The 12,977-nt window shown below is 44.8% G+C and overlaps 2 protein-coding genes across 8 annotated transcripts in view; one reads left to right on the plus strand and one right to left on the minus strand.

Moving 5' to 3' along the window:
• PPP3CB (protein phosphatase 3 catalytic subunit beta) overlaps positions 1-4,774 on the minus strand; it is a 56,144-nt gene extending 51,370 nt beyond the window's left edge. For 5 of the 7 annotated variants that reach the window (XM_075841500.1, XM_075841496.1, XM_075841498.1 and 2 more), the window contains exon 1: positions 4,399-4,773. In XM_075841500.1, coding sequence (XP_075697615.1) covers positions 4,399-4,447 — 49 coding nt within the window. In that variant the 5' untranslated portion in view covers positions 4,448-4,773. Of the gene's footprint in view, positions 1-4,398 lie in introns of all 7 variants that reach the window. The other 2 variants (XM_075841499.1, XM_075841495.1) reach the window with 2 other exon arrangements.
• The window catches only part of PIK3AP1 (phosphoinositide-3-kinase adaptor protein 1), a 124,769-nt gene continuing 115,895 nt past the window's right edge, over positions 4,104-12,977 (plus strand). The window contains exon 1 of the mRNA XM_075841493.1: positions 4,104-4,243. The gene's annotated coding sequence lies outside the window, so the exon portion shown is untranslated. The remainder of the gene's footprint in view (positions 4,244-12,977) is intronic.

The following is a 12,977-nucleotide window of genomic DNA, read 5'->3' on the forward strand; positions in this document are numbered from 1 at the left end:
GCAGCCCCCACGAAGTGATCGTGGGGGCTACCGATGCTTGTCACGGCAATCGGAGGTCAGATAATGACCTCCGGGTTGCCATGTACGGAAGCCTCGGAGGAACAGCCTCCGGCCGTTCCTCCTCTGCTTCCTGTCAGTGTGACAGTCACATCACAATGACAGTTAGAGTACATTACACTACGTGTGTAGTGTAATGTACTCTAGCAGCGATCAGAGCTGCAAGTCTACGTGTCCCCTAGTGGGACAAGTAAAAAAAGTAATAAAAATGTTTTAAAAAAAGTGTAAAAATAAAAGTTATAAGTGACATAAACACAAAATGCTTTTTTTCCTATAATAAGACTTTTATTATAGAAAAAAAATGAACACGTTAAAAAAGTACACATATTTTGTATCACCGAGTTCGTAACGACCCCAACTATAAAACTGTAATGTTATTTTCCCCGCACGATGAACACCCCCAAAAAAAAATCAATAAAAAACGACGACAGAATCACAATTTTTTTGGTCCCCACCGCTCCCTAAATAAAGAAAAAAAAGTGATCAAAAAGTCGCATGTACCCGAAAATAATACCGATAAAAACTTCTATCCGTCCCGCAAAAAACAAGCCCTTACACAGCTTTTTTTACTAAAAAATAAAAAAAATTACGGCTCTCAGAATATGGTGACACAGAAATTTTTTTTGTTTATAAATAAGTCATTTTATTGTGCAAACGCTAAAAAAAAGGACCAAACCTATATACATATGGTATCGCCGTAATCGTACCGACCCGCAGAATAAAGTAAAAATTTATTTTATAGCATACGGTGAGCGCCGCAAAAAGAAAACCTAAAACACGGTGTCAGAATTCCTGTTTTTTGCTCAGGATTGCAAAAAAATTTAACAAAAAGTGATAAAAATAAATAAATAAAAAAAAAAAAAATCGCATGTACCCCAAAATGGTACCAATGAAAACTACAGATTGTCCCGCAACAGATAAGCCCTCACACGGCTCCGGTGGTGAAAAAATAAAAAAGTTCTGGCTCTCAGAATATGGCGATACAAAATGTGCAGTGTGTCCAAAAGCGGATAAGATCGGGCGCCATTTATCAGTGCGACAGCGGGCACATATCTATGAAATATTATTTATTTACCGCATGATTATACCCTCTTATTATGCCCTGATGTACCCCGCACAGATTACACATGCCCCCCACATTATAAACTGAAATACCAGCGAAACCCAAAACAGAAAAACTACCAAGCAAAATCTGCGCTCCAAAAGCAAAATGGTGTCCCTCCCTTCTGAGGTCTGCAGCGTGCCCAAGCAGCAGTTTGCGCCCACACATATGGCGTCGCCATACCCGAGAGAACCCGCTTAACGTTTTATGAGGTATTTGTCTTCTGTGGCACAAACTGGGCACAACATATTATGCACTAAAATGGCATATCAGTGGAAAATTGCAATTTTCACTTTGAACCATCCGCTGTGCATTAACCCCTTTGCGCACTATGACTTAATTGCCCGTCATGGTGCGGCGGTTGATGTATGGAGCCGGCTCACGTGCTGAGCCCGCTCCATACGCTGCAGGTGTCAGCTGTGTATTACAGCTGACACCCGGGACTAACGGACAGGTACAGGGATCGCTCTGTTACAGAAGCCTGTAAGAATAACAATATACTGCAATACATTAGTATTGCAGTGTATTGTACCAGCGATCCAATGATCGCTGGATCAAGTCCCCTAAGGGGATTGATTAATAAAATGTGTAGAAGAATTATAGTTATTAGTAGTGAGAATTTATTTTTTTAAAGTTAAAAAAACAAAACACCTTTTCGCATTTTTCTTTTGGTATCGCTACGTCCGTAAAAGTCCAAACTATTACAATATACCATTATTTAATTTGCACAGTGCACACCTTAAAAAAATGTAATAATTGAAACCGCCAAAATCGCAGTTTGTTTTTTTTTGGGCACCTTCGCTCTAAAAAAAAAATGTAATACAACTTTTTAATCACTTTTTATGTACCAAAAAATGGTACCAATAAAACCTGCAGCTCCTCCCACAAGAAATAAGCCCTCACACCGCTCTATTGATGGAAAAATAAAAAAGTTATGGCTCTTGGAAAGCGGGGAGTGAAAATCTAAAATAAGAAAGCAAAAACTGGATCAGTCCTGAAAGGGTTAATTCATTTCTAATGAAAAAAACGTATGACCCCATGTGGGGTATTTCCGTACTCGGGAGAAATTGCTTTATAAAAATTGGTTGGTTATTTCTCCTTTATCCCTTGTGAAAATGAGAAAATGCAACATTTTAGTGGAAAACATTTTGATATTAATTTTCGCGCCCTAATTCTAATAAACTCTGCAAAAGACCCGTGTGGTGTAAATGCTCGCTATACCCCTAGAAAAATTCCTTGAAGGTTTTTCCAAAATTGGGTCACTTTTGGGGGGTTTCCACTGTTTTGGTCCCTCCAGTGCATTGCAAATGCGACATGGCACCGAAAACCATTCCAGCAAAATCATAAATCCAAATGGCGCTCCTTCCCTTCTGAGCCCTGCTGTGGGTCCAAACAGCAGTTTATTACCACATATGGGGTATTGTCGTAATCGGGAGACATTGCTTTACAAATGTTGGGGTGCATTTTCTTCGTTATTCCTTGTAAATAATAAAAATTTCTATGTTGTTTCAGAAAAAAAGTACATTTTAATTTTTACAGACTAATTCCAATATATTTAGCGAAAAACCTGTGTGGTCAAAATGCTAACTATACCCCTAGATAAATACCTTAAGGGGTCTAGTTTTCTAAATGGGGTCGTTTATGGGCAGTTTCTATCGTTCTGGCAGCTCAAAGCTTCTCCAAATGTACAGTGGGGCCTAAAACATTTTCAAGCAAAATATGAGTCCTGAAAGCCTCCGGGTGCTCCCTTCCTTTGGGGCCCTGCCGTGTGTCCAAACAACGCATTAGGGCCACAATGTGGGTATTTTTGAAAACAGGAGAAAGAGGGTGATAGATTTTGGGGTGTGTTTCTTCATTTTCATGTTCGCTTTACACAGAAATCGGTCTTCAAAGTGATACTTTTATGAAAAAAGTGAAATTATATTTTTTTACGCCTGCTTTGCATGAATTCTTACAAAAAAACTGTGGGGTCAAAATACTTACAACACCCCTTAATAAATACCTTAAGGGGTGTAGTTTTCAAAATGGTGTCACTTGTGGGGGTTTCCACCATTCTGACACCTATGAGCCTCTGAAAACCTGGCTTGGTGCAGGAAAACAAAATGTACTACAAAATGTATAAAATGATTACTAAATTTGTAAGTCTTCCAAATTGCTCAAAAAAAATAATTTTTTTTCAAAAGTGCTGCCAAAAGAGTAAAGAGATGGAAATATATATTTAATTAAAAAAATTGTGCAGTATGTATGTACATATGTGACATATTGCAGTTAAAAATAGGGAAAAATGATAATTTTTACAAAATTTCTTCAATTTCTCTATTTTTTAATTAATTTCCGCAAATCGTATCAGTCTACTTTTACCACTAAAATAAAGTACAACATGTGACGAAAAAAACAATGTCAGAATTACTTGGATATTCAAAACTTTCACAGAGTTATTCTCTGATAAAGTCACACATACCAGATTTAACAAATCTGGCTTGGTCATTAAGGTACAAACATGCCCGGTCATTAAGGGGTTAAATCATTATTTCTTTACTAAACAAACAAAATTAGAACAACTTCTTAATTGTATCAAATGCAAAACCCCTATCCCAAAATCAGTGCTTCTGAAATACGTACAACATAATATTTACTGCAGATGACACAGACACAACATGCAGTGACACAATGTATTGTATGGGATCCCAGTCACAGGACTGCAGCCTGCAAGCACCCACACACTGACAGCTCCTAAATCAATGCAATGATGTAGCCGCACAGCCCCAGGAGAGCAGCTGGACGCCCAGCAATCCGTCAATATCCAATTTCCCCCTGCAGGATTACACCAATAATAACACATAGATACAGAGGAATCCCTCCTGCACTACATAACACTACAGCGCCAGCATCCGAGCCCATACAACAATCACACGTCTATACCAGAGCACGCATGTATACACAGCTGCGCGGGTTGTCATGGCTATCGCGCTGCATGCGATATGGACATGTCACAGGATTAACGCCCGCGGTGCCGGGGAGGTCGGCTCCCAGTGACAGCTCGCTGATAGAATATAAAGAGATGGGGGATTCCCCGTAAACTCGGTAACGCTTCAGGCCTCGGTTCGGTTACAGCGCGATCAGCTGCGGGGCCGCCATCTTTATTATGTCTGAGGAGGGAGACCTGTCATTCGGACACTCGGGGAGGGAGAACATGACATACAGTAGCAGGCGGTCACACTGACACAAACGAGACTCACATTTAACCGCCCGCTCGGTGGTGGAGTGTTTACCGTCCTTGGTGGACATGGTTCGGGCTGCGGGGCCTCTCCCTGCTCTAGTGACTCCGCGGCGGCCTCCTTCGTCTGGCGGCTCCGGGTTTTTTTCAGGGAGGGAGAGGCGAAGGGAGGGGGAAAGGAGGACACAAGCGGGACACAGCTAGAGCCTGACGGAGGCGGCTGCTGGCAACATGGCGGCGGCAGCGCAGACTCTGCGGCTCACACGGCGGCGCGGGAAGGGGGATGTCCCGGCCCAGCATGCATCACGGTGGCTCTCCCTCACAGGGGAGGTGGTGGCTGGGCCGGGAGGAGCAGCGGGTGATGGATAGGGGAGATGTCGTACTTTCACCTCACACACAAACTACTGCGCGCGCACTGCTGGAGCAGTTGCCCATAGCAACAGTCCCTCTTTTACTGTGAATGTAACATAGTTGGTGACATTAGGCACGTATTTATTTTCAGCTAAAACTGCCAGTCATTTAAGCTCTGTTCAGACTTGTCAGAGGATCTGCCGCAGAAATTTAAGGCCCTGTGCACACTGAGTGTTTTGCAGGCAGAAAATTATGCTTGGAAAAATCAGCTCCGTGTTTTTTGTTTTTTTTTAACATTCTTTTATTTATATTTTCATCTGAATCCATATACAGCAGAAACATAAAATATTTGCAGAAAGCATACATGGAAAGTACTACAAAATAATAAAATGTTATTATGCATACAACGTTCCAAAACACAATGCATAGCAGTCCTCCGATCCAGCAGAAGGAAAAGTTACAATGGAAACAGAAAACATGAATATTAGGAAGCATATACATGTCAATACAAATGAGCAATACTAGCAGGACTGTGGGCACCACGGCGACCAGAACCCAAACCACTCAGCAGCGCAGAACACGGATATACATCGCCTGTGCCAGAGAGAGGATAAAAAATGGAAGCAAAACAAGAGAACCCAGAGAACTGACGGATCCAACATATCACCCCCCGCAAATCTCAGCAATGTCCCCATCAGTATAGGGCATGCACTCCTACTCCCAGCTAACGGCATCATGACTCCCCTCCCTGTGGAACTTATGCATACAACAAATAATCATCAGACTCAGGCCGGATTTACACGAGCGTGTGCGTTTTGAAAAATGCGGTGTTTTGCGCACACAAAAGGTACTTAACAGCTCCGTGTGTCACCCTTGTATGATGCGTGGCTGCGTGATTTCCGTGCAGCCGCCATCATTATGACACTGTAAACAGAAAAGCATGTGGTGCTTTTCTGTTTTCAATCATAGTTTTGACTGCTGTTGCGCGAATGACGCTGGTCGCACGGAAGTGCTTCCGTGTGCTGCGCGTGATTTTCACTCACCCATTGACTTCAATGGGTGCGTGATGCGCGAACAACACACAAATATAGGACATGTCGTGTGTTTCACGCAGCGGACTCACGCTGCGTGAAAATCACGGACTGTCTGAACGGACCCATAGACTAACATAGGTCCGTGCGAGGCGTGTGAAAATCACGCGCATTGCACGGACGTATTACACGTTTGTCTAAATAAGCCCACACAGAACTCCCTCCACTCCTGCCAAACCAAACTCACATTCCCTGAAGACATATGCTGGGCTTGTGTTGCCTCCTCTATTCTCTGCAGATGTAGTATCTCCTGAAACCAGTCAGTAATCGTAGGCACGCTACTGGTCTTCCAAAGACGTGGGATTAGGGTATGTGCACATGACCTCATTTCAAATGTAATGGAGGTCGTTTTACGCCTCGAATTACGTTTGAAAAGACGGCTCCAATACGTCGGCAAACATCTGCTCATTGATTGCAATGGGTCTTACGATGTTCTGTGCAGACGAGCTGTCATTTTACGCGTCGCTGTCAAAATACGGCGCATAAAATGACGGCTCGTCAAAAGAAGTGCAGGACACTTCTTGGGACGTTTTTGGAGCCGTTTTCTCATAGACTCTATTGAAAACAGCTCCAAAAACGGCCGTAAAAATGCAGCGAAAAACACGAGTTGCTCAAAAAACGTCTGAAAATCAGGAGCTGTTTTCCCTTGAAAACAGCTCCGTATTTTCAGACGTATTTTGTTAATCGTGTGAACATACCCTAACCGTGCGAGCTGCGATCAGCAGGAAACTAATCAGGGCTTTCATATACCTTTTGATCGCACCAGGGAGCATGGAGAGAAGCAACACCTCCGGAGTATTGGGAAGCACCTGACCTGTGATCCTGTGAATCAGGTCCACTACTGTCAACCAGAATGTGTGTATTAATGGGCATCCCCACCAAATATGCAACATAGTGCCACCTGCTCTGCTGCACCGCCAACATTCATCTGGTACCTCTGGATAAAAGGAATGGAGCAACGCCGGGACCCTATACCACCTAGATAAGATCTTATAGTTCGTTTCCTGGGCTTTACAAGAGATAGAGAATTTATGACACAAGGCAAATGCTTTCGACTAGTCAGCCATCGACGGGGGCGAAGCAAGCTCCCTCTCCCACCCCTTCACAAAGGACGGAGGTGTATCATTTCTTAAATCCTGAGGATAGTTGTAAATTATGGAAATAGTTTTAACTGGAGGAGTAGAAGCAACACACAACTGCTCCAGCGATGTCAGGTCTCTATGCAGACACAGCTTCGTCTTATTATCATGATAGAAGTGTTGTATCCGCATGAAATCCCAACGTCTAATTATTGATCTCTCCATTTCCGGGATCAATACTTCAAAAGACCTAAGATCCTGAGACGTTAAAACATGTTGGAAAGTCAAAGGCTAAGGTCTAGAGGAGTAAGAGAGAAAATTGGGATGCAACCCACCAGGGGGAAAATCAACATTGTGGAATATCGACACCATCGGACCACCTGAAGGCATCACTACCGCTAAGCCCCGGAACCGTTTATATGTGAGAACTACCTGTCCTGCTACAAAAGGGAGGAGAGTGTTGTATCTAGCTGTGTAGTACATCAATCTAAGCTACGGAAGTGCAGTGAGGGGAACCGGCGCCTAAAAGTCCTCCAATCTCACCCATAACTTAGAGTTTTTATGATGGAACCAGTCCAAAATTCGAGCACTCACCGCCGTAAAGTAATAGGCCTGACAATCAGGGATCCCCAATTCCCCATATCACTTTCTCTTAATAAGAGTAGCTTTCGCAATCCTAGGTGGTCTAGATCGCCAAATGAACCTGTTCAAAGCTTTATTTAACAACAGGAAAAACTGTCTAGGGAGTGTACACGGCACCGTCTGAAATAGATACATCAACCGAGGCAGGACATTCATTTTTACAGCACTTATTCTTCCCAACCAAGAAAAATCCTTGGCATTCCATTCGGCCAAATCAGCTCTAAGAGCTTGGAGAATAGGCAGGAAATTGAAAGCGTAGGAATCCGCAAGATCCACAGGTATCTTTACCCCCAGATATTTCAGAGAGCCAACCTTTCATGAGAAAAAATAATTACTACGCAACTGACCAGCTTCAGAAGCCTGTAAGGAGATGTTCATGGCCTCACTCTAAGGCCTGGTTTACACGAGCGTGTGCGTTTTGCGCAAAAGGCACTTAACAGCTGCGTGTGTCAGCCCCGTATGATGCGCGGCTGCGTGATTTTCGCGCAGCCGCCATCATTATGACACTCCGTTTGGATGTTTGTAAACAGAAAAGCACGTGGTGCTTTTCTGTTTACATTCAGAGTTTGACAGATGTTGCGCGAATCACGCTGTTCGCACAGAAGAGCTTCCGTGTGACCTGCGTGATTTTCACACACCCATTGACTTCAATGGGTGCATGATGCGCGAACAGCGCACAAATATAGGACATGTCGTGAGTTTTTTTCAGCAGACTCACGCTGAGCAAAACTCACGGACTGTCTGCATGCCCCCATAGACTTACATATGTCTGAAAAGCACGCGCGTCGCACGGACGTATATCACGCTCGTGTAAACGAGGCCTAAGGCTGGGTTCACACACCCTATTTACGGACGTAATTCGGGCATAAAACGCCGCAAAATACGCTTTCTCTGCCTCCCATTGATGTCAATGGGAGGTCAGAGGTGTAAACGCCATAAGATAGGGCATGTCCCTTCTTTCTTCCGCGAGCCGAAATCAATGGGAGGCATTTTCGGCCGTGTTTTGCCGAGTTTTGCGGCGTGGTTTCCTTGTCAAAAACTCATCAAAATACTCAGTGTGAACTCACCCTAACCGCAAGCGTTTTTTGCCAAAAATGCGTATATTTCCGTCTTCCGTTGATTTCAATGGGGTTTTTGAGACTGAAAACGCCTCAAGATAGGGCATGTCGCTTCTTTTTCCCGCGAGCGTTTTTTTTTTTTTTTCTCACGGGAAAGAAACGCCCCCACCTCCCATTGAAATCAATAGGAGGCAATTTCTGGCTTTTTTTGCCGCGGCAAAAAACTCAGTGTGAACAGGGTCTAAGGGTGTGATCAAACAAAGGAAACTTGCAGCGAATTCCGCCGAAAATTTCCCCCTCCCATTAATTTAAATGGAAGTCAGACACTTCTGTTTCCCACTAGCTTATTTTTTCAGCTAGTGGGAAAAGAAGCGTCCTGCTCGTTCTTAGGCTTTATTCAGACGAACGTGAAAAAGGTCCGTGCAACGCGCGTGATTTGCACGCGCGTTGCACGGACCTATATGTGTCTATGGGGCCGTGCAGACATGTCCGTGGTTTTTCCTCAGCGTGAGTCCGCTGAAAAAGTCACGACATGTCCGTTCTTTGGGCGTTTTGCACGCATCACGCACCCATTGAAGTCAATTGGTGCGTGAAAACCACGCATGCCGCACGGAAGCACTTCCGTGCGAACTGCGTGATTCACGCAACAGCTGTCAAAAGGATGAATGTAAACAGAAAAGCACCACGTGCTTTTCTATTTACAAACATCCAAACGGAGTGTCTTTGAGAAGAGCGAACCCTGACAACCGAACCGAACTTCACCGGGTTCGGCCGAACTCGTTTTGGCCGAACCCGGCAAAAAAATTTCCGGTACGCGACGTCCGGATATAGTCACTGTCCAGGGTGCAGAAAGAGTTAAACTCTTTCAGCACCCTGGACAGTGACTTCCGATCCCAATATACATGAACGAGTAAAAAAAAAAGAAGTTCTGATTTACCGAGAACTCCCGGCTTCTTCCTCCAGTCTGACCTCCCGGGATGACAATTCAGTCCAAGTGACAGCTGCAGCCAATCACAGGCCAAGCACAGCCTGCAGCCAATCACAGGCTGCAGCGGTCTCATGGACTGCCGCGTCATCCTGGCAGGTGGGGCCGGATGACAAGAGAGGGACGCGTCACCAAGGCAACGGCCGGGAGACCGGACTGGAGGAAGCAGGAAGTTCATGGTAAGTATGAACGTCTTTTTTTGATTCACAGGTTGGTGTATATTGTGATCGGAACTCACTGTCGAGGGTGCTGAAAGAGTTACTGCCGATCAGTTAGCTTTCAGCACCTTGGTGACGGGCGTCGACGGCGTCGACTAGCCTCATCTCACGCGAAAATCACGCAGCCGCGCATCATACAGGGATGACACACGGAGCTGTCAAATGCCTTTTGCGCGCGCAAAACGCAGCATTTTTTGCGCACGCAAAACACACACGCTCGTGTAAATCAGGCCTTAGGGTGGATTCCGCCAAACCTTCCATTGAAGTCAATGGGAGGGAGGAATCTTGCTGCCGGCGGCAGGAATAGTTCTGCGGCAGAATCCGCCACGCAAAATCCGCCGTGTCAACTGCCTACACTCTGACGTGGGTCCACACAAGTGTTTTCCCCATTCATTGGGACTAATCCGCTGGCTTTTCCATGCAGAATCCACGAGAATAAGTAGTATGCTATTCAGGATATATTCACACATGCAGGTATTGATCAGATTTTTTTATGCAGTTTTTGAAGACAAAATCAGGTGTGGATCATAAAGGGAGAGAAGGCAGATACTATTTCTCTTATGTGAATCCACTCTTGGTTTTGGCTTCTAGAACTGAATAAAAAACCTGATTAAAGCTTGCATGTGTGAATTTACCCTTAGGGCATAGCCCCACGTGGCGGAATTCTTCCGCAACTGTCCGCATCAATGGCGCACAGAATCTGCGTTGCAGATTATGTTGCGGATCTGCCCAAAATGGGCATTAAATTGATGCGGACTAGCTGCTGCGTATTTCGGTGAAAGTACTTCCCTTCTCTCTATCAGTGCAGGATAGAGAGAAAGGACAGCCCTTTCCTTAGTGAAAGTAAAATAATTTCATACTTACCGGCCGTTGTCTTGGTGACGCGTCCTTCTTTCGGCATCCAGCCCGACCTCCCTGGATGACGCAGCAGTCCATGTGACCGCTGCAGCCTGTGATTGGCTGCAGCCGTCACTTAGACTGAAACGTCATCCTGGGAAACCGGACTGGAGGAAGAAGCAGGGAGTTCTCGGTAAGTATGAACTTCTATTTTTTTTACAGGTTGATGTATATTGTGATCGGTAGTCACTGTCCAGGGGGCAGAAACAGTTACTGCCGATCGCTTAACTCTTTCAGCACCCTGGACAGTGACTATTTACTGACGTCGCCTAGCAACGCTCCCGTAATTACGGGTGCACACACGTAGTCACCCGTAATTATGGGTGCACACACGTAGTTACCCGTAATTACGGGAGCCCCATTGACTTCCTCAGTCTGGCTGGAGACCTAGAAATACATAGGTCCAGCCAGAATGAAGAAATGTCATGTTAAAAAACCAATACGCTCCACAGCACACATAACATCTACATTACATCTGCGGACTTCATTGCGGAATTTTGAATCTCCATTGAAGTCAATGGAGAAATTCCGCAATGAGTTCGCAACCAGTCCGCTACACATCCGCAACAACCATTGTATGCTGTGGACACCAAATTCCGCACCACAGCCTATGCTCCGCAGCGGAATTTTCCGCAACGTGCAAAAGAACCCAACCACAAAGCTGTGGAAGGCAATGGAGAAACGGGTCCGCTGCGGATTTCCAGAGCAAATCCGCTACGTCTGGCCATGCCCTAAGGACTTATTCACACTGTGCAGGTTTGGTGCAGTTTTTATGCAGTTTTCAAAGCCACAACCAGTAGTGGATTGTAAAGGGAGGGGAAGTATATAGGAAAGATTTAACAATTTCTTTATTATTCAAAAACTGCACTGTGTGAATATACCCTTATTCTGACAAAAATCAGCGTATTTATTTCCGCTCGTTGTGAAGAGGCTTACAAAAACCCCATTCACATGCATTGGATGCAGAAAGTTACCAGATTTGTTGAGGATTTTGGTGTGGAATCCGCGCCAAGATCCCTGACAAATTGCTAATGGGGACTAAATCTCAGGTTACTAGCGACATAAATATTCATATCTCCCAAAACAGGATTACCAAATTGCATTACATGTTAAGCTCCACCCACGTTCTGCTCAGGTCGCCGCAAGACCGCCTGGTTTGGGCATCTTTTATTTGCACTTTGGGGAGACGTTATGCAACTCTCTTATATACTTACTATTTAATTCATCATTATTTTCAAGATCTCTGTACCGCAAATGTGATTCAAATGCAACAGATGAATACGCTTCTAAGCCTCATGCACAGGAACGTAGTTTTTAAAATATACAATATAAAATACTGACACATTCATTTCTATCGGCCACGAACACCTTCCCGTATATTTACGGGTTTGTGTCCGGGACGTAGAAAATAGGATATGACTTTTTTTCATCATAGATAGTGCAGCCCTTACATATGGATGCCCTCTAGTGGCTACTCACATGTCCATGTCAGATAGAACAGGAGTGGCAAGGAGTGTGGACTTTATTTAATTTAAATGTAATAAAAAAGCCTATACTTAGCCCCCCCCCCCCCCCCCGCCATGAAGACACAATACTCCGTTCTTCATGCAGCCCGGCCGCCTGGGATGACGTTTCATTACATGTGGCTGTTGCAGTCAATCACAGGCTGCAACGGTCACATGGGCTGCAGCTTCAACACAATAGGCTGGGCTGCATGAAGACCAGAGGAACGCTATGGCAACACCCGGGGGGGTAAGTTTTGGCTTTTTATTTTTCTTAAACTCTGTGTTCCGCAGCAACAATTCCACAAGGAAATCTGCACTACAATTTGCTTTATTTAAGTCTGATATGCTGCGTACTTTTACGCCCTGTGTGCTCATACCCTTATGGGGCCACTGTGTGGCTGGCATTATTGGGAACACTGTGACTGGCACTGTTATAGGGGCTACTGTGTGTCTTTCTATATTCACAAGATATACCCCAAATGTCTGATAGGTTTGAAACTTCAGAGTAGAGGAGACGAGGTGTAGAGATGGCCGGGTATGCGTGGGACCCCCTCCACTGTAGTTTAGGGAGTTCTTAAACTTGCTGAATGTATCAACCATCACAACATCCTGTGGCAGAGAGTTCCACACAGTGCCCCCTGTAGAACACCAACAGTAAGGGTCCTCTTACAGAGCCTGACCTGGGCCATGTAAATGAGCGCCGATCAACGAGACAGCTTGTTGATCGGCGTTCGTTTGCTCTTTTCACAAGGAGACATGTATTGGGACAAGTGCT

The sequence above is a fragment of the Rhinoderma darwinii genome, chromosome 11, assembly GCF_050947455.1.
Source record: "Rhinoderma darwinii isolate aRhiDar2 chromosome 11, aRhiDar2.hap1, whole genome shotgun sequence".
Classification (NCBI taxonomy): Eukaryota; Metazoa; Chordata; class Amphibia; order Anura; family Rhinodermatidae; genus Rhinoderma; species Rhinoderma darwinii.